The sequence below is a fragment of the Chiloscyllium punctatum genome, chromosome 22 (genome assembly GCF_047496795.1).
Source record: "Chiloscyllium punctatum isolate Juve2018m chromosome 22, sChiPun1.3, whole genome shotgun sequence".
In the NCBI taxonomy this organism is placed as follows: domain Eukaryota; kingdom Metazoa; phylum Chordata; class Chondrichthyes; order Orectolobiformes; family Hemiscylliidae; genus Chiloscyllium; species Chiloscyllium punctatum.
In genome coordinates this window covers 67,052,365-67,073,279 of record NC_092760.1, presented here as the reverse complement: position 1 = coordinate 67,073,279, position 20,915 = coordinate 67,052,365, and the positions used below count along the sequence as shown (strand labels likewise).

At 40.0% G+C, this 20,915-nt stretch overlaps 1 protein-coding gene across 1 annotated transcript in view; it reads left to right on the top strand.

Annotated features, from left to right (window-relative positions):
* LOC140493745 (doublecortin domain-containing protein 1-like) overlaps window positions 1–20,915 on the top strand; it is a 621,788-nt gene that overhangs the window by 409,715 nt on the left and 191,158 nt on the right. Inside the window, exon 21 of the mRNA XM_072592573.1 lies at window positions 5,955–6,136. Within this exon, the coding sequence (XP_072448674.1) occupies window positions 5,955–6,136 (182 nt within the window). The remainder of the gene's footprint in view (window positions 1–5,954; window positions 6,137–20,915) is intronic.

Sequence of the window (20,915 nt, the reverse complement as noted above, 5' to 3'; positions counted from 1 at the left end):
TGCAGAGAGATTTCAGGGTTTAAGTCCACAGGTCCCTGAAAATGTCAATACAAGTGAATAAGGTGATAAACAAAGCATAGAGCATGCTTGCCTTCATCAGTTGGGGCATTGAATAAACAATTTGGTAAGTCATGTTGCAGCTGTATAAAACTTTATTAAGGCCACATATGTATAATTATGTGCAGTTCTTGTCCCCACTGTAGCGACAGTAACAAGGTCAGTCAGGTAGACCTCATAGAATATAGGTTCCCTGACTGGGGCTGTTAATCTGGTCCAATCATGGAGCCCAGGCTGGCAGATTTAAAAACAGAAGTGTCAGAGATCCTGTTTACTCTGAGAGCTGGCTTTAGGGAATTGGAGACTGTCCATATATAAATAAAGGGTAACATGGTGATGGGATACTGGTCTCTGTGGAGTTATTTCACCCACACTATAGGAAGGATGTGGAGGCTTTGCAGAGGGTACAACCGAGGTTTACTAGGAAGTAGTCTAGATTGCAGTGTATTAACTATAAGATAGGTTAGATAAATTTGAATTGTTTTCACAAGAGCATCGAAAGCTGATGGGTGACCTGAACGAAATATATAAAATTAGGACTGGCATGCATAGGCTGGGTTATCAGAGTCTTTTTACTGGGGTGGAAATATCAAGTCCTAAGGGGAAAGCTTAAAGGAAATGTGCAAGGAAAGTTTTTGACACAGACGGTGGTAGGTGCCTGTAAAGTTCTACTGGGGAGGCCGTTGAAGCAGACATGATGGCAATGTTTAAGAGGCATTTAGGCAGACCCATGGATAGGCAGGGTATATCAGGAGACAGACCATGTGCTATCTGTAAGAATAATAGGGTGGCTATGTAAGGGGATTTTAACTTTCCAAACATAGACTGGGACTGCCATAGTGTTAAGGATTTAAATGGAGAGGAATTTGTTAAGTGTGTACAAGAAAATTTTCTGATTCAGTATGTGGATGTACCTACTCGAGAAGGTGCAAAACTTGACCTACTCTTGGGTAATAAGGCAGGGCAGGTGACTGACGTGTAAGTGGAAGAGCATTTTGGGGCCAACGACCATAATTCTATTAGATTTAACATAGTGATGGAAAAGGATAGACCAGATCTAAAAGTTGAAGTTCTAAACTGGAGAAAGGCCAGAACTTTCGAAAGCTGATTGGGGGCAGATGTTTGCTGGTAAAGATATGGCTGGAAAATGGGAAGCCTTCAGAAGTGAGGTAACGAGAATCCAGAGAAAGTATATTCCTGTCAGGATGAAAGGAAAGGCTGGTAGGTATAGGGAATGCTGGATGATTAGAGAAATTGAGAGTTTGGTTAAGAAAAAGCAGGAAGCATATATAAGGTATAGACAGGATAGATCGAGTGAATCCTTAGATGAGTACAAAGGCAGGAGGCATATACTTAAGCGGGAAATCAGGAGGGCAAAAAGGGGACATGAGATAACTTTGGCAAATAGAATTAAGGAGAATCCAAAGGGTTTTTACAAGTACATTAAGGACAGTAGGATAACTAGGGAGAAAATAGGGCCCCTCAAAGATCAGCAAGGCGACCTTTGTGTGGAACCACAGAAAATGGGGAAGATACTAAACAAGTATTTTGCATCAGTATTTACTGTGGAAAAGGATATATGGAAGATATAGAGTGTAGGGAAATAGATGGTGACATCTTGAAAAATGTCCAAATTACAGAAGAGGAAGTGCTGGATGTCTTGAAACGCATAAAGGTGGATAAATCCCCAGGATCTGAGCAGGTGTACCCTAGAACTCTGTGGGAAGCTAGAGAAATGATTGCTGGGCCTCTTGCTGAGATATTTGTATCATCGATAGTCACAGGTGAGGTGCCGGAAGACTGGAGGTTGGCTAACGTGGTGCCACCGTTTAAGAAGGGTGGTAGGGACAAGCCAGGGAACTATAAACCAGTGAGCTTGACGTCGGTGGTGGGCAAGTTGTTGGAGGGAATCCTGAGGGACAGGATTTATGTATTTGGAAAGGCAAGGACTGATTAGGGATAGTCAACATGGCTTTGTGCGTGGGAAATCATATGTCACAAACTTGATTGAGATTTTTGAGGAAGTAACAAAGAGGGTTGATGAGGGCAGAGTGGTAGATGTGACCTATATGGATTTCAGTAAGGCGTTCGACAAGGTTTCCCATGGGAGATTGATTAGCAAGGTTAGATCTCAGGGAATAGAGGGAGAGGTAGCCATTTGGACTCTGAACTGGCTCAAAGGTAGAAGACAGAGGGTAGTGGTGGAGGGTAGTTTTTCAGACTGCCTGTGACCAGTCGAGTGCCACAAGGATCGGTGATGGGTCCTCTACTTTTTGTCATTTACATAAATGATTTGGATGCGAGCATAAGAGGTACAGTTAGTAAGTTTGCAGATGATACCAAAATTGGAGGTGTAGTGGACAGCGAAGCAGATTACCTCAAAATATAACAGGATCTTGATCAGATGGGCCAATGGGCAGAGAAGTGGCAGATGGAGTTTAATTCAGATAAACGCTAGGTGCTGCATTTTGGGAAAGCAAATCTTAGCAGGACGTATACACTTAATAGTAAGGTCCGAAGGAGTGTTGCTGAACAAAGAGACCTTGGAGTGCAGGTTCATAGGGCCTTGAAAGTGGAGTTGCAGGTAGATAGGATAGTGAAGAAGGTGTTTGGTATGCTTTCATTTATTGGTCAGAGTATTGAGTACAGGAGTTGGGAGGTCATGTTGCAGCTGTACAGAACATTGGTGAGGCCACTGTTGGAATATTGCGTGTAATTCTGGTCTCCTTCCTATCGGAAAGATGTGAAACTTGAAAGGGTTCAGAAAAGATTTACAAGGGTTGGAGGATTTGAGCTATCGGGAGAGGCTGAGCAGGCTGGGGCTGTTTTCCCTGGAGTGTTGGAGGCTGAGGGGTGACCTTATAGAGGTTTACAAAATTATGAGAGGCGTGGATAGGGTAAATAGACAAGGTATTTTCCGTGGGGTGGGGGGGTCCAGAGCTCGGGGGCATAGGTTTAGGGTGAGATGAGAAAGATATAAATGAGACCTAAGGGGCAACATTTTCACACAGGGGGTGGTACGTGTATGGAATGAGCTGCCAGAGGGTGTGGTGGAGGCTGGTACAATTGCAACATTTAAGAGGCATTTGGATGGGTATATGAATAGGAGGGGTTTGGAGGGATATGGGCCGGGTGCTGGCAGGTGGGACTAGTTTGGGTTGGGATAACAGGTCAGCATGGATGGGTTGGACTGAAGGGTCTGTTTCCATGACTCTATGTGCAGGTAGATATGATTAACATGGCATCAAGATTAATGCTGACATTGTGGGCTGAAGGGCCTGTATCTGCACTGTACTATTCTATGTTCTCTGTATACACATTGCCACATCCCTCTCCTTATTGCAAAACCACCATTCCACGTCTTCTTCCCCAAGCCCTCTTTCAGTGGTAACCTTACCACCAAACCTACCCCGTCCTCCTATTCTCCTTGCCCATCTCCTTTTCAGATGCCCTCCCATGCCCAGATGTGGCAGATGGAGCTCTCAGATATGGCAAAAGGCCATATTGACCTTGGCAAAAAGCATCCCTATCAAAAGGACACACCTCCCAGCCTTGGCTAAAGGCAGCACCCAACCCTTCAACCTTCGCGTAAGCCATCTGGCTCCCCATCCCAGCCTCAGCTAAAGGCAGCTTCTGAAACCTAGCTCCTGGCCTCAGCTAAAGATGGCTCACATCTCGACCTCAACTAATGGATGTTCCTGGCTCCTCCTGCTATCCTGGTTCTCGGTCCTGGGCAAACATTCCCCTGGCAACTTTCTCACTTTATGCTTCTTGATCATCCAATCACAGGTTACTTCCCTCGCATATTTGTTCCTCTTGGCTCATCACTCAGCCTATCAGCAGCAAGCATCGGAGAGAATCGGCCTGTGATTGGAGGTGTACCTCAACATCATTGCTGTCTGTTCTATGTCCAGTACAACGTCGCCAATGCTTGGCTGCCCAGAATTTTCCCATGCCTTTTTTGGAAATGATGGAATAGAATCATTGATTTCACCACCCTCTCCCCAAAAATATTTTGAGCATTGCTTATTATCTCCCTGTCACTAGTGTAAACTACTGACCCAATTTAGAGTTAAAATAAACTTTGAAACTCAACCAACAATTATATCCCTTATTTAATTAATACCTCTAGACTTCAACTGTCAGGTCCTGCTGTGACACACTCCCGCTGACAGTCCACTCTTTTCTGTAAAAAGGTCAGAAAAACACTTGCCTCCATTTCCTCACTGACTAAAATTTGGAGTTCAGTATTCTGTTGAAGGTCTGCTCCATAGGAAAGGGCTCAATGCTACTTACTTAATAATATTCAGATTGTACAAGCAGCTATAGTTAATTCGATGTAGCTATTTGGACCAGTTTCTCACAGTAAATAGCGTTGATATGGGTGGAGGAGAATGGGAACTGGGTGCTGTTCTAAAGGGCCAGACCAAAACCAGGACCATAAGGATGATGTCAACTGAATTGTATGCTTTGTTGGAGGAGATTTAAAAAGAAACACATTACATAGAATTTGCAGCTAAATCAAAGTTCACCCAGATTCACAGTTGAGAGTGTCGTGCTGGAAAAGCACAGTAGGCCAGGCAGCATCCGAGGAGCGGGCGAATCGACATTTCAGGCATAAGGCCTTCATCGGGAATGAGGCTTATGGGTAGGGGCTGACAGGTAAATGGGAGGGGGGTGTGGGGTTGGGTGGGGGGAGGCTGCTGGGAAAGCGATAGTGGGTGAAGGTGAGGGAAAAGGTGATAGGTCGGGGGGGAGTGATGGACTTATCAGGAGCTGTGGTGCTGAGTTGGAGGCTTGGGACTGGGATAATGTGGGAGAGGTGGAAATGAGGAAGCTGTTTAAATCCAGATTCACAGTTGTAATAATAATTCATCTGTCAGGGTTTGCTGTAATTCAGTGAAGCTGACAATAATCTTTGATACCGGTAGAAATACTAACATTGTTTGCAGTGATCACCCATTGCACTGTTCATCTTGTTGTAGATCAAAATTTTAGATATCATTTAAATTGATGTGAACTTATACTTTCGTAGATGCAGTGATAGTATTCAAAAAATTTAACAATGCTAAATTGAGTTAAAAGTGACACAATTATGTTTTTGATAATGTATGATTTCATACTGATGAACAATCTCTCTGGCTAGGAAAGCTTAATATTTGTGGAATGTCACATTATTTTATTATTTTAAAATCCTATAGATGTTTGAAGTCCAGAATTTATATGTTTTAAAAATTTAAGATAAATATGCGCATGGTCCAATCTTTATTTGTACTCTGTAAAATGATTAAATTGTTAAGACTCGTTAAGATTGTTTAACTTCCTTATGTGCTGTCTGTAAGAATACTCCAATATGATTGGCTGATTAGCTTGTTTGATATTATCACCACACCTGTATGTGGCATGGTGGCTCAGTGGTTAGCACTGCTGCCTGATAAGCACCAGGGACGCAGGTTTGATTCCAGCCTCGGGTGACTGTCTATGTGGAGTTTGCACATTCTCCCCATGTCTGCGTGAATTTCCTCCCAGAATCCAAAGATGTGCTGATTAGGTGAATTGGCCATGTTAAATTGCCCACAGTGTTCAGGGATGTGTAGGTTAGGTGCATTAGTCAGGCGTAAATGTAGAGTAGTAGGGTGGGGGTGGTATGTCTGGGTGGGTCACTCTTCAGAGGGTCAGTGTGGACTTGTTGGGCCAAAGGGCCTGTTTCCACACTGTAGGGATTCTATGATTTGATACCTGAACTAAACTAAATTTAGGAAAAAACATTAAATCAATATGACAGATCGCAAGAACTTTGTGAGTGACTTTTGCTGAGGTCTGTGGCAACATACTGTTGCTGAATGAAAATGTCAATGAAAAGGCATTAATATTACTTTTTAACTTGTTAAAATTAGGAATATGATTGGCCAATTGAGGGGTCCCTTCTCCCCAATGCTCCGCCGCTGCTAAAACCATCTCAGAGAAATCATGCTGGATACACACCTGTGAGAATAAAGGTTCTGAAGAATGGGGAGAGAGACAAGTCCAGGATATTAACAGTTACAGGACCAGATATCACAAACATGCTCAAGAAAACGTAAGACCACAAAATAGCTTTTTCACTTCAGTCATAGTCACTGAATAACAGTGTGAAAGCAGTTCCTTTTGAGAGTTCAGCACAAACAATGTACATGTTGAAGTTTTGAAGATTTCATCTTTCCACTTTCACTAAATGATCCACATTCTTACATTAGGCTGCTGCACTGTAAGAACAAATACTACATCCACTGAAAATGTATTTATTAGCATGTTTTGAAAATGGATTAAAATTATTTGAAATGGAACAAAAAAGCTTGAAAAATCCTTAAAGTGATAGGAACAGTCATCTGTTTCTGATTACTTAAAGTACACTGTCTAGATAATAACACACTATCAAGGTATATTATCTGCCAGCAATAGTGGCACATGGTCTCTGGTAATCATTCAATTTAGGACTGTTAAAATCTCCGAGCACTTGAACTTAGTATTATTCTCGCTCAAGAGTAGAAATTATTGATTGATCTGCAAAGCAATAATATTCTGCACGAGCTAATTGATTGCAGTGTGAGGGTACTTTTAAATTTTAAAAAAAAATCAATTGTTCCAGAGAATTCTTGGTCTCTGCAACAAACCTAAAATTTTCTGTGTGTTTAGTCAGGGAATGAAAGCATGTGAAGGTGGAGTTTTACACTTTGTTGATTTAGCACTGCATGGATGTAATACTAATTTTGCTACAAACTTGGAATAAATCAACAGAAAGGAGACCATTGTGTCTTGACGGGTAAGAACTACACAATTAGCCCCACTCTCTTGCTCTTTCCCTCTGCTTGCAAATGTGTTCCTTTCAAATATTGATCTTATTTCTTTGTAAAGGTTACAATGAATTTGCTTCCCTCACCCTTTAGATTGTGCATTTCAAATGATAAAAATTCACTTCATGCTATTTCCTCATTTCCCTCTTATCCTTTTGCCAATCATCTATGAAATGTTCTCTCTGACCCTCCTCCCACCAATACAGACTGTTTTTCCATGTCTATCAAAATCTATCAAAACATACTTCATCAAAACCATAGGGAATTGTAAACATAATGTATTAAACCTCAGTTCAACCTTGTCTGTTAGAAAACAAACAATCCCAGCCTCTCCCACCACGTAACTGAAATCTCGTATCCAGTACCATATTTGTAAATCCTCTTTAAGGTTTTGTTATTCTTATTTACTGCTATATCTTACCTCTGAGTCACAAAATTCTGGGTTTGAATCTCACTCCAGAACTTAAGTACAAAAATCAAGGACAACATTCCAGTGCAGTACCCAGGAAGAGCAGTAATGTCAAAACTGCTGCCTTTTGGATGAGATATTAAACCAAGAATCCAACTGCATTCTCAGGTGCATGTAAAAGCTTTTCAGCCACTGATTTAAAGAAAAAAGGGGATTATCTGATGTCGTGAATAATATATATTGCAAATGAACTTTACACAGGATTCATATTGGTTATCACATTGCTGTTTGTGTGAATTTGCTGTATGTAAACTGGTGCCACGTTTCTCTAATTGCAACAGTGACTACAATTCAGAAGTATTTCATTGGCTGTAAAGCATTTTGAGATGTCCTGTGGTTGTCAGAAGTGCTAGGTAAATGCAAGTCTTTCTACTTTTTGCTAAAGCATGTGCCCAGAATCGGAGGTAGTGCTCTAGCTCTGATCAAACCACTGTTCTATAAAGGTTCAGCCTTTGTACACTACTACTATATTTTCAAAACCAAGAATCCCATATACTTTTCAACAGTACATCAACTTGCCCTCGACATAGAGACTGCCCAGGAGGCTTTTTGGACTTTTTTGGCAGGCTTTAAACTAAAACACAATTAATTCAAGTATGTTGACTACATAGACACCGCCACCCACATTGTAGAAGCGTGTAAAATCCAACTGATGGGAAAAATATGCCACCATCGCACACAACCATATATAAGCCAAGCTCTCTCCTAGTCTGATACTAGCTGCAGTTTAAACATAGCATGACAGTTACAATTCTTTCTAGTGTGTCCTACCTCAAATCTGAAAAAGGAAACATTGCAGCATTTTCAGACTTGCCTCATTTAAGTCAATTAGTATGTTCATGTCTAATTGTGTGTTGTTTTTGATTTTTTTTTAGCAGCACACTTACTGATTGTCAGTCTCATTTACAGACATCTTAGGCTCCGTGTTTCATGGGGCATAAGAAAATGGTGAGAAGGCACTTGTAATTTGCAGTTGCTACAGTGAACACATTCATTGCAGATACTGTGCACAATCCTGGCCAGCCTTACTGAACACTCTCCCACTGTGATGACTGACACAAAAAAGGCTCAAATCTCCATTTTCAAGCTGGCTTTGCAGCGATAGTCCTCATTCTCGATTATAAACCTCCCTTACCCAGGATGTTTTTCTGCTTCTTCATGCAGTCTAAACCATGCCACCCCTGGGTTGTTTCTTCCCTTTGTGTGAGTGGTCATCTTTTTATTTAATTCATACATGTTTCAAATCACTTCATGAGAAGTCTGCTTTCGCTACGAACAAGCAATTGTGATTTTCATAATGTTTCACTTCTACACAATTTAATATTGTAGCCAGACACTATGGTAACTCTGAATTAACTAAGTGGCCATTTTTTATTTGTTATTTTGGTCATTAGTGGTGGAAACTAATGCTTATGAGGGAATTGAATCCAACCCTAGACTTGCACACATTTGCATTTTCCTGCTTTTCTTGTATTTTACTGCTTTTACAGAATTGTAATCAAAAGCAGGGACTCTAATCATTTTTGCCCCTATCTAGCATAGTAAATATTGGATATCAGGAGACTATTTAATTCCACAAGACTTTTCTGCCAATCAATTAGATCATGGCCCTATTTTAGGTTTGATCATGGTGTATTTTAACTCAATTTACTAATCCCAGTTCGCTATAGTCCTATGTAAAACAAATCATCAATTCCAGATTCTAAAATTTTTTTTGATCCCTCAGTTCCATGTCTTTTAGGGGGAAATAGCTTCAGATTTCCATCATACGATGTGTGAAGACATCCTTTTTGACAACGTTTCTGAATGGTCTAGCTTATATATGTTTAATCAAACTGTTCAACCGTGTTATGATGCACCTTGAGAACAAGTGGGTCTTGAACAGGAAGTCTTCTTGATGGATTAGCTCTCATTTTAAGGTTATTCCTCCTTTTTTCGGTGCTTCGTTATTCATTGAAATAGTTTATCTACTCTATTAACTGCAATCATCTTAAACATCTCAATTTGATTACCTCTTAATGTTCCAGACTCAAAAGCAGACAATTCTAATCTAGGCAACCCTGTCCTTCTAGTTTAACCCATCTTGACATGATCTTGCTGAATCTGTGCTATGTTCCGACCATCTCCTTCCTGAGGTTAGGTGACCTCTATTGAACCCAGTATTCAGAATGTGGTCTAGCCAGAGCACTAGATAATACAGTTGGAGCATAATTTCCTCATAAGTGAGAACAATTGTAAAACTTCTGCTGTCAAGCCAACAAAGTCAGATTAAAATATAAACTGCATTTGGGCCTGTATACTCCTGTGTTACACTGGGTGGTGCTCTAAACCATCAGAAGAGCTAAGCAGCATGAGCACAGCAAACAATCAAGTAAAATGGACACAAATGAAGAAGGTATAGCTGGAAATAACTTGGTAAGAAACAACCATGGATTAAAAAGGGGAAGATATTTCCTATTATTTCTTTAATCCTTTTTGGCAGTAATTGGGATAATGGCACATTGAATAGTTTGGACTATTTCTCAGAGGATGGTTGGCGAGTTTCCAAATGAGAAATTTCCAACAAAACTATAAATCATTAGACCATTGGGTATAACAAAGGTCTGGCTAAGAATCTTGTTACAAAGCAGAATGCAAAGAAACAAAGTGTAGAACCCCTGTCAGATCCATTTATAGAATGGTCACATTGACTAGAGATCCAAGAAGAGGTAGAACAGTGGAGAAAGGGGATGCAGCAATAGATTTGTAAGGGGGTTATTGGTAATATAAGAAAATGCAAAACAAATGAAGTTTGACCTTTTCAGATACGCAGTATATTACTCAATGCCCAAACACTGGGGAACATAGTGAAAGAATGCATGCAAGTGAATTTTGACATGAAAATCCAGAAAGCTCCTGGGAGTGACAGCAGGCACATAATTACAATAGTTTTTAAAGGAAAAACTAACATAATTCTGGGGCAATATACAGAATAACATAAAGTATAATCCTGCTCTGTGCCCACAAACTGAGCTGAATAAGCAATTTAGAGTCATAAAGTTTTATAGCTCAGAAACAGACCTTTGGGCCAACTTGTCCATATTGAACAATATCTTAAATTAATCTAGTTCCAATTGCCCATATTCCTCGAAACCCTTCCTATTCAAACACCCATCCAGATGACCTTTGAATGCTGTAATTGTACCAGCCTCCACCACTTCCTCTGGCAGCTCATTCCATACAGGCGGCAACCTCTGCATGAAAATTGCCCCTTAGGTCCCTTTAAATCTTTCCCCTTTCACCTTAAACTTATGCCGTCTAGTTTGGATTCCCCCCACCCCAGGGACAAGATTTTAGCTATTCACTCTATCCATGCCCCTCATGATTTTATTAGCCTCTGTAAGGTCACCGTTTGGCCTCCAACAGTGCAGGAAAACAGCCCCAGCCTTTTCAGCATCTTTTTATAGTTCAAAACCTTCAACCCTGACAATAACCTTATAAATATTTCTGCACCCTTTCAAGTTGAACAACACCTTTCCTATAGTAGGGAGACCAGGATTAAACACAGTGTTCCAAAAGTGGCTCAACCAATGTCCTGTACAGCATTAACATGATTTCCCTACTCCTATACTCATTCTGGGGAGAAAGCAGTTCTCCTTACGGGTTCAATTCCTGCCTCGGGCAACAGTGTGTGTGGAGTTTGCACATTCTCCAAGTGTCTTTGTGGGTTTCCTCTAGGTGCTTTGGTTTCCTCCCACAGCCCAAAGATGTGCCAGCTAGGTGAATTGGCCATGCTAAATTACCCATTGTGTTAGGTGCATTAGTCAGGGGTGAATGTAGGGGAATGGGTCTGGGTGGGTTACTCTTTGGAGGGTCGGTGTTGGGCCGAAGGACCTGTTTCCACACTGTAGGGAATCAAATCTAATCTAATCTAAACTGCTGAGTTTCCTGACTCATTTCAGTTACTAATACTGAAGCAGACTCTGAATTACAAAGTGGTATCCATACTTAAAATGTTAAAAGTATCCCACCTCTCGATGTGAAGCACCTGAAGTTTCCAACATGAAAAATAGCTGCAGACATGTGAAATTACCCATATTAAGGACACTGGATTTGTTTAGTGCAAATGGATTTTGTAGTCACTTCAGAGACATTCTGCCATGAGTAGAAAAAAAGTTTCTCTGACTTGTTTGCTGTTCCTGCCCAACCTTACAGAATTTGTTGCAGAGACTAGCAAACTGAAATAACTTGATTCTGAAATGTAAGTTAATTTCACATGAGCTTTGCTTCAATTTTCTGATCTCAGTTCTCAACCCATTATCTGACCCCAGAAGCCAGTAAAGTATTGCTGGCTCCAGTGGGGTATCTGACACCCAGAGGATGTTGGGGCCACAGGAATGAGATGGGGAGAGTCAGTGGTGTGGATTTTTTTTTAAAAAAACTTGAGATTCCTGAGATAGCAAATGCAGATTCCAATGCATGTCTATTTATACTCAAATATTTTAGATATTTTGTTTATCATGTTTGAAAATTGTGGGCTGGGAGGTTTGTAAGGAAAGAAAGGTTTACAATTCTCTAACTCCATCCATAATGTCCCAAAGCACTTTGCTGCAAATGGAAATACTTTTGAAGTTTAATCGCTGTCATTATGTGAGGAAGGGACTATTGCCTCAATAGTGGATTATGAACGTAAAATAACTTTTAGAATCTGCAGCATGAGAAACATTTACAAATTAATATGCAATCCATGAACTGCATGTGTGAATCTAAATAGCGAATGAATGGACGAAGCATGGACTTACCTACTGTGGAAAAATAAACTGCTTCTTCAAACAAATGCAAGATACAGTAAAGAATTGAAAAGTTGGTTTGAAGGCAGTATAAACTGGTGCAAATAATGAACACATCTATTTCTATTATTAGCAAACCTCTTAGAAATACTGAGAAATCGGTCAGCTGTGTTCAGTTCAAGCAGAATCATTCAATCTCAGGGATGACTAAAACTTCTACACAGATAATGAGCTGCATATGGAGCGATCTGCTGTAATGTTGAATCAGAAGCCCATATCATGAATCACCCAATATTCTTGAACTTACTGACTTACATTAATTCTTTATCCACCATAGAATCATAGAGATGTGCAGCACAGAAACAGACCGTTCTGTCCAACTCGTCCATACTGACCAGATATCCTAACCTAATCTAGTCCCATTTGCCAGCCCTTGGCCCAGATCCTTCTAAACCCTTCCTATTCATATACCCATCCAGATGACTTTTAAATGTTGCAATTGTACCAGCCTCCACCACTTCCTCTGGCAGCACATTCCATACATGCATAACCTTCTGCTTGAAAAAGTTGCCCCTTAGGTCCCTTTCAAATTTTTCCCTTTTCACCCTAAACCTATCCCCTCTAGTTTTGGAATCCCCACTCCAGGGAAAAGATTTTGTCTTTTTACCCTATCCATGCCCCCCATGATTTTATAAACCACTATAAGGTCACCCCTCATCCTCTGATGCTCTGGGGGAAACAGCCCTATTCTATTGAGCCTCTCCCTACAGCTCAAATCCTCCAACCCTGGTAATATCCTTGCTATAAATCTTTTGCTATAAATTCTGTGTCTTTTGATTCTGTCCCACTAATTATCTGATGAAGGAACAGTATTCTGAAAACTAGTGCTTTCAAATAAACCTGTTGGATTATAACTTGGTGTTGTGTGATTTTTAACTTTGTCCACCCCAGTCCAACAATGGCACCTCCACATCATAACATCCTTGTAAACCAATATCTCAACTTTAAATATCTCTCTGTGCCTTTGTCTTGCCCTACTGCAGTAAACATCTCTAGTCTAAAAAGCTTGAATTTCTACACTTCTCCAATTCTAGTGCTTTCTCACATTTTGCCAATTTCCTTCATCCCACTATGCAGCACCATCCCTTCAGCCACCCGGAGGCTAACTCCGTAAATTCAATATTTTCAAGGCTGATCAAAAAAATCAATGGCTTTTACTTGGTTCATTCCGATACCCCTGAGAGCAACTGGTAATCAGAAATTAATCAATTGTACCTTAAACATGCTTAAAGAGTGAACCTCCACACCTCTCTGGTAGAAAATTCCAAAGCTTCGTAAGTTGCTCCGTAAAATAATTTCTCATCTTAGACCTAATTAGCATCCCACTCATGATTAAATTGTGCCCACTGTCATCTCGGGAAAAAGTCTGGTGAACCTTTATTACACTTTCTCTATGAAAATAACATCTTTCCTGAGATAAGACCACCAAGACTGCACACAGTACTATCGAAGTGATCTAACCAAACTTTGATACAACTGAGGTAAGGCTTCAATGCTCCCTTCATAAACTTTCACTTGCTCCCTACCTCTAGCTCCCTAGTTAAGATGCTTCTAACTGTTTGGAAAACCTTTAGTCACCTGGCCTCAAGTCTCCTTTACTCTGTGTCATATTGTTTGTTTAATTATAGCCCGGTGAAGTAATTTAGGAAAATTTATTAAATGTTTATATAATGACTTTATAGTTATGGTTAAAACATAGCAGCCAACTTAGACACAGCAAAATCCCCCCACACAGAAACAAGAAAATCTCTGTTCTAGTGATGATGATGGCGGAGACATATCACCTAGAATGCCAGGAAGACACCTTTCCTCAACAGTTACCCCCATAAAAACATCAGGGCATTCTTACTTGCTTCTCTGCTGGTTCAAAAGGTGTAGTATTGTTTGTAAGCCATGATTTTGGAGTTCCAGTGTTGGACTGGGGTGGTCAAAGTCAAAAATCACACAACACCAGATTATAGTCCAACAGGTTTATTTGGGAGCACTGCCATCAGGTTGATAACCACCTGATGAAAGACCAGCGCTCTGAAAGCTAGTGCTTCCAAATAAACCTGTTGGACTATAGCCTGGTGTTGTGTGATTTTTATCATTGTTAGTAAGCACATGGAAGTGACCTAAAAGTAAAATGAAGAACTGGATGCTGGAAATCTCTGCACATTCTGAAGAAGGGACCTAAAATGTTGCTTTCTCCCCTGAAAGACCTGCTGAGTCTCTCCAATAATTTTTGTTCCTATGCAAATGTCCTATTTGGGTCAAAAGTCTAACCAATTACATGGGCAACAATTTGTTTCAGAAAAAGTTACAGTGCTTAGCTAGAAGAAAGAAAGAGATACAATCTGAAAATTCAGACAAATGAAGTTCAGTTTTGATATCGCAATGACATTACAGCTCTGACAAAGAACATCAAACACAAACTTGTCTGTTTTCTGGTCATATTCATTGCTTAACTTCTACACTTATCTTTGATTATAAGCATTTACAGGGCTTTTCTTTAAAATGATGCCAAGCTCATTTCAGTTAATAACACAAATATATTGAAAGAGAAGATAGTTTTCTGAAATCTGTTTCATTAAATAATATTAGTAGGGAACTGAAGGGCAGGGGACCTCAAAGTCCATCACAAGAGTGGCTTGGTAGCACAACTATTGATACAGCTGTCAAGTCCTAAAGGATATAGATGCTAGACTGAGTCTGTGGCAGGTGGTGAGGGAACCAACAAAAAGGAAAAATCTATGTGACCTTGACCTTACCAACTTACTTATCACAATTGAATCCAACCATGACAGTGTTGGTAAGAGACGCCACTGCACAATCCTTGTGAAGACAAAGTCCTGTTTTCATCCTGAGGAAACCCTCCATTGTGATACATAGTACCATTACCATGCGAAATAAGATAGCCCTGAAACTGATTGAGTAACTCAAAACTGAGCATCCATGATGTAGGCCATCAGCAGTAGAATTTTATTTATCCACCATCTATAACCACATGACCTGGCATATCCTTTACTCTACCACGACCATTATGCCAGGAGATCAAACTAGTTCAAAGAAAAATGCAGAAGCACATGCTGGGAGCAGCACGAGACATACCCAAATAGGAGATGTCAAACTGGTGAAGGTACAACAGGACTACTAGCATGCCAAACAGTGGAAACAGCATGCAACAGATTGGGTTAATTGATCCCACAACTAACAGAGCAGATTTTAGCTTTGTAGCCCTTGCACATTTAGTTAAGAAAGATGGTAAATAAATAAACAACCAAGAGGAAATGGAGGCTTCACAAATATGGGGAAGGGCAGAATGTCAGTGCAAAAGACAAGACTAAAGTATTTACATCCATCTTCAGCCAGAAGTGCTGAGTGGTTGTTCTGTTGTGGCTTCCTCTGGAGGCCCCAGTCACGCAGATGCCAGTTTTCAACCAAATTAATTTATTCCAAGGGATATCAAGAAATGGCTGAAGGCATTGGATAATGCAAAGGGCTATGGACCCTGACAACATTCCAGCAATAGTACTAATGATGTGCTGTAAACTCGCCAAGCCGTGGACAAGCTATTCGAGTACAGGTATAGCTACAACACTGGTATCTACCCACCAACATGTAAAATTGCTATCAAGCAATAGAGTCAGAGTCATACAGCACAGAAACAGGCCCTTCGGCCCAACTCATCCATGCTGACCAGCTTTCCTACACTGACCTAGTCTTCTTTGCCTGCATTTGGCCCACATCCATCTAAATCTTTTCAACCTATATACATGTCCAAATGTTTTTTAAATGTTGTAATTGTACCTGCTTCTACCACTTCCTCTGGTAGCTTGTCCCATGTATACACCACACTGGATGATAAAAAGTTAGCCTTCAGGTTCCCTTTTAAATCTTTCTCCTCTCTCCTTAAACCTATGCCTTCTACTTTTGGAATCCCGACCCTGAGGAAGAGACCATGACCAGTCACCTCATCTATGCCCCTCATGATTTTATAAGCCTCTATAAGGTCACCCCTTGGGATCACCCAGTAATAGTTTCTTTGAACTTCGTCCATTGCCAGTATATTTTTCCTTAGATAAGGGGGATCCAAACTGTTGTGGGCTTTGCTCTTGTTGTGGGGCTTTCACAAGTTCTCCTTCAGATACAATCTCACAAAAAGGGTTTCAGATGATGGGGGAGAGCAGATAAAGCCAGACCAGAGTGAGGAGATAAAGGAAGGGAAAGTGAACAGTGTACAGGAGTTAAGACAGGGTTAGCAGTACTTGCAAAGGGATAATCTATTCATTGGTACAAAGTAGAAGTTGCTGGAAAAGCTCGGGAAGTCTGGCAGCATTTGTGAAGAGAAATCCAGAGTTAATATTTCGGTTCCGGTGACTCTTCCTCAGAAGTTCTGAGGGAGAGTCACCAGACCTGAAACGTTAACTCTGGTTTTTCTTCATAAATGAGGATTTAAGCTATAAAGAGAGGCTGAACAGGCTGGGGCTGTTTTCTCTGCAGCGTCAGAGGCTGAGGGGTAACCTTATAGAGGTTTACAAAATCATGAGGGGCATGGATAAGGTAAATAGACAAAGTCTTTTCCCTGGGTTCAGGGAGTCCAGAACTAGAGGGCATAGATTTAGGGTGAGAGGGGAAAGATATAAAAGAGACTAAGGGACAACATTTTCACACAGAGGGTAGTACGTGTATGAAATAAGCTGCCAGAGGAAGTGGTAGAGGCTGGTACAATTGCAACATTTAAGAGGCATTTGGATAGGTATATGAAAAGGAAGGGTTTGGAGGGATATGGACCGGATGCTGGCAGGTGGGACTAGATTAGGTTGGGATGTCTAGTCAGCATGGATGGGTTAGACCGAAGGGTCTGTTCTGTGCTGCACATTTCTATAACTCTATGAAATGCTGCCAGACCTGCTTAGCTTTTCCAGCAACTGCTGTGTTTGTTTCTGACTCACAGCATCCACAATTCTTTTGGTTTCATCTACACATTGATTCTTATTTTTGGTTCCACCAGGACCAAATAGTTCCTGATCTCATAATAACCTTGATCTAAATATAGCCAAAACAGCTACAGTGTAGAGGTGAGGGGAAGGTGACTGCCCTGACATCAAGGCAGCATTTGACCAAGTAAGGAATCAAGAGCCCTAGCAAAACCAGAAACAATGAGAAATGGGGGAAAACTCTCTGCTAGTTCAAGAGCAGTCCCCAACAACCACCTTTTACCAATCTACTGTTGCAATATTTAATGTATTCGCTGCAAGTGCACTGGATATCTAAGCATTCTGTTGTCTTAAAGAACTCCCAGTTTCTAATAGCAACAAAACTGTATTTCATTTTAGTTCTCATTTTAGAGTGAGTTGAACAAGGGAGCTAATTTTTAGTCTATTGATATTTTTGAAACTGATTTATCCCACATTAACTGTACAGTTGTGAAAATTCTGCTGTTATAAATTACTCCATAAAGCAAAGCTGATCCTGAAATTGAAATCTCTGATGCATGGAAAATTAGTATCAGGTATGTTATTAACTAGTCTATATAACAAAATCCTTTTGAGTATTTTCTGAGTACTTCAAATGAAACAAATCTTTGACGCGTTCAGTCATGTAAATACAACTACTACACGTTTATTGCTGCCATGGTCTCTGACATGGAAATACCATTCTGATGTTCTTATTAAGATATTGTATATCGTATCGTTCTTCTAAATGGGTATTACTATTCCTATTACGTCATACCAGCAGGAAAATTGAGGATGTACTATTTTTGTCTTCATTGAGCAGTTGAAGATATATAGGAGGTTGTTATTTGCCTGTTCCTTACCTCTTTGATTGCTGGTGTAGATTGTACATTTGTCAAGCATAGGATACTTTTCTGAGGTGGGAGTAAAAGGAAAAATTGAACAACTGTAGAAAATGTATGAAATTGCTTATTTCAAATTACCTGATAATTATGGTTTTATATTCCCATAACTGAATTACAGGTGCATGACTCATTGGTAGCCTTTGTGCATTTATTCCTGTAAAGCACAATTGAGTCCCTGTTAATACTCAGCCTTACAAGTACAAAAATTGTAGGTTGGATTTGTACAGTGCAAATGTAGCTTTGAGGCTGGCAAGAGAAAAAAAATGTGCCTGAGAGTACCATACAAATGTTTGTATAGATTACATTTCTAAGACTAATGTTTTTGCCAAAAAGCGAGGAGTCGATTTTTACACAAGCACAATTTTTGACGGGTTGAACGCCACACTTTATTTCCTTACTGCAGAATTGCCAGGTTAGAGACTCTTCTCTTCAACCCTGTTATGTTGTGTCCCACAACAGATGTGCAATATACCTTTAAGGGACATGCTCATAAAGTTTGTCAATGTGACATAGTATGTCACCTAATTCATAGACTCCACTTTACTGAGCTCAGTTTTCTTGCAGCATTACACGCTGAAGGAAGTTTGCTGCAGTTCATCTGAATTATTTTGCTTGCAAGTTATTGTGATTGTAACGTACATATGTAGATATCAGGTGCTGTATTAAAAGTTCTTTGAATTGTTCAGACTAATGACCTACATCTCATCCGTTTTGCTATGGGAACTAATGTAAGTATTACAGCTTGATAATGATGGATCATCAGTATATCAGCTACCACCTTACACCATGGTGACAATATGATATTAAGTGCCAATAACTGCTTATAAAGGAAACCTCACTGAAAATTATAATGTGGAGGTGCCAATGTTCGACTTGGGTGCACAATATTGAACATGACACAATACTAGGTTGTAGTCTAGCAGGTCTGTTTGAAAATACAAGCTACCTAAGACACAGAATTTAGAAGTAAAAGATCAGTGTCATACAACTAATGCGATGTATTAGACTTAATAGCCATCTAGCTTTGTCGAATACATCGCATCAGTTGTATGACACTTTGATCTTTTACTATAAGTTGTGTCCTATCTATCCTGCCCATTAACTACCTGAAAAAGGAGCAGTGCTCTGAAAGCTTGTATTTTCAATAAACCTGTTGGACTATAACCTGGTGTAATTGTCATTTTTAATGAAGATTAGACAGCTGTGCATCATAAAGCATTTGAATGACCAGAAACAATACATGTATTAGTGTACAGATCTCCAACTTAAACAGCCAGGGGCAGATTTACCTTTTTAAGACCTATCAAGCTAGGTTTTAAGGTTTAAGACCTATCAAGCTAGAGCCCTCCACCACATTTACATAAGTAAAAAAATGAAGTTTCAGTTTGCTTTTTGTCATAAATATAAGATGCAAAAATTTCTTATGGATCAGCAGTTAACAGACTTCTTACAGCCTTAACACTTATAGTCAAAGAATACAATCATAGGTATCCTGAAGAAAATCATTGCATTGCTAACCTAGAGTAGTTTACCTATGTATGGTATTTGGAAAGTGTCACCATTTTATCTATCTCAATTTAGTACCATAGTTAGTGTGATGTTGTCAGTCTTTATTTGGTGAAAACTCCCTCTGGTGGCTGAATCCTGTTTTTTCTGTCATGAAGAGACATATCCATGATGACAACTCTGATTGGCTTTTGAGCAGGTGGACACAGTGCATGAACAGAAGAGGGACAGAAACTTCCAGACTGCAAGAGAGAAAGGCTGTCTCTCCTCTCTGCAGTGATGTAACTGAACCCTGGAAGATAGCTATAAATTCTGTCCCATTTAAAGTTATTGCCTCTAACCAGTGAAGGGAAGACTGGACAATTAGCATGTCAATTGTCCTGTGTCTGCAGTAAAGAACTGAAAGAACTTTGAAAGAATGAGAAGCTCGGAGTTCAAAAGGGATATCTCATTGAATCCTGTGGACTAGTGCTATCAAACTGTATTTCCCCAGTTGTTTCTTCACCATCCACAGCATCCATATTTGTTTATGTTTGTCTAAATATATGTGTAGGGGGTTTAAGAAAGGATAAAGTTTTAGCCAGGAGAATTAAATGTTGACAAGTTGTAGCTTTGACTTTTTTTAATGAATAGTAGGATTTTCTTAGGTGCAGAAACAGTACCAGTGTTTTCTATTAACCTGAATAAGTCAGAAATTGAGGACTTTGAGTAATTTGAATAAATCTTTAACATTTGTGACGACCTGGAGTGGGCTTGAGTATCAACACACTTTCCCACGCAGTTCATGACACAAGATAAGTGCAGTAGAAGCCAGAAAGCAGTTTTATCACTGAATTTTTACTTATAAATAAATCATTACCTCCATGGAGACAGACAGTCTTTTCACAAAGCAGGAACAACATGCAGGATTCCCTTTGAAAGCTGCAATGCTCAATTTTCCTGTTTACCTAGGATGAAGAATCGGATATGTCTGTGAAAAACCGAAACTCTGTTTTGGAAATAGCAACAGATTTTTAAAATTCATTTTCAAACTCTGGTCAAGGTGGTGGGATTTCCTCTGTTTTATTCTTAGGCACCAACTTAAGCTGTGGGTGAACCTCCTTCAACCTTTGGTGTTCTTCTCCGATATCTTGAATTCTCTAGCTGCTGCCCAATTATTTTTCAGCTCTGCAGTCTGAATGTTGTAAAGTTTGAACAGGACAAGTGTACTGCTGCCTTCACGATATCATGTTTCTATATAAGTGGGTGGGAATGGATGAATGCAGTGCATACCACTGAGGTGGTAACCTTGATAGCATGTATTGCTGAGACAAGGAAGTGAACAAAGGATTTCAACAGTGCATTATTCTATGATTCTACTAACTAGTAGGTTTGCTCCA